We start from the raw sequence: 361 nt of genomic DNA, 5'->3' as shown, positions 1-361 counted from the left end.
TTGGCTTCTGTCCAGCACATTGTTTGAGTGCATACGTAGGACGCGATCGATTGGGTTGTAAAAATGTCTGTCTCTCTGTCAAATGTTTTGTTTACTTGACCTACTTGTATGTTTCCAGGTGGTGGGTCTCTATCGTCTGTGTGGCTCTGCAGCCGTGAAGAAGGAGCTGCGTGAGGCGTTTGAGAGGGACAGCTACGCCGTGGAGCTGTGTGAAAACACGTATCCTGACGTTAATGTCATCACAGGTAAAGTGATCGCCGGTAACCGAGAACATAAGACACCAAACAATGCGCGGGGTCACCCACGCACACTCAGTGTAATTAGTTATTGGTTATTTAACGAGATGGCTTTCCCAGAGAAC

The 361-nt window shown here is 47.9% G+C and overlaps 1 protein-coding gene across 1 annotated transcript in view; it reads left to right on the top strand.

Moving 5' to 3' along the window:
• The window catches only part of syde2 (synapse defective 1, Rho GTPase, homolog 2 (C. elegans)), a gene marked incomplete in the record, with an annotated part of 47,025 nt that overhangs the window by 29,304 nt on the left and 17,360 nt on the right, over positions 1-361 (top strand). The window contains 1 exon segment of the mRNA XM_035652910.1: positions 119-245. Coding sequence (XP_035508803.1) covers positions 119-245 — 127 coding nt within the window.

The sequence above is a fragment of the Morone saxatilis genome, unplaced genomic scaffold (assembly GCF_004916995.1).
Source record: "Morone saxatilis isolate NCDOM2014 unplaced genomic scaffold, NCSU_SB_2.0 Contig12, whole genome shotgun sequence".
NCBI classification, from domain to species: Eukaryota; Metazoa; Chordata; class Actinopteri; family Moronidae; genus Morone; species Morone saxatilis.
This window is presented reverse-complemented; position numbering and strand designations above follow the sequence as displayed.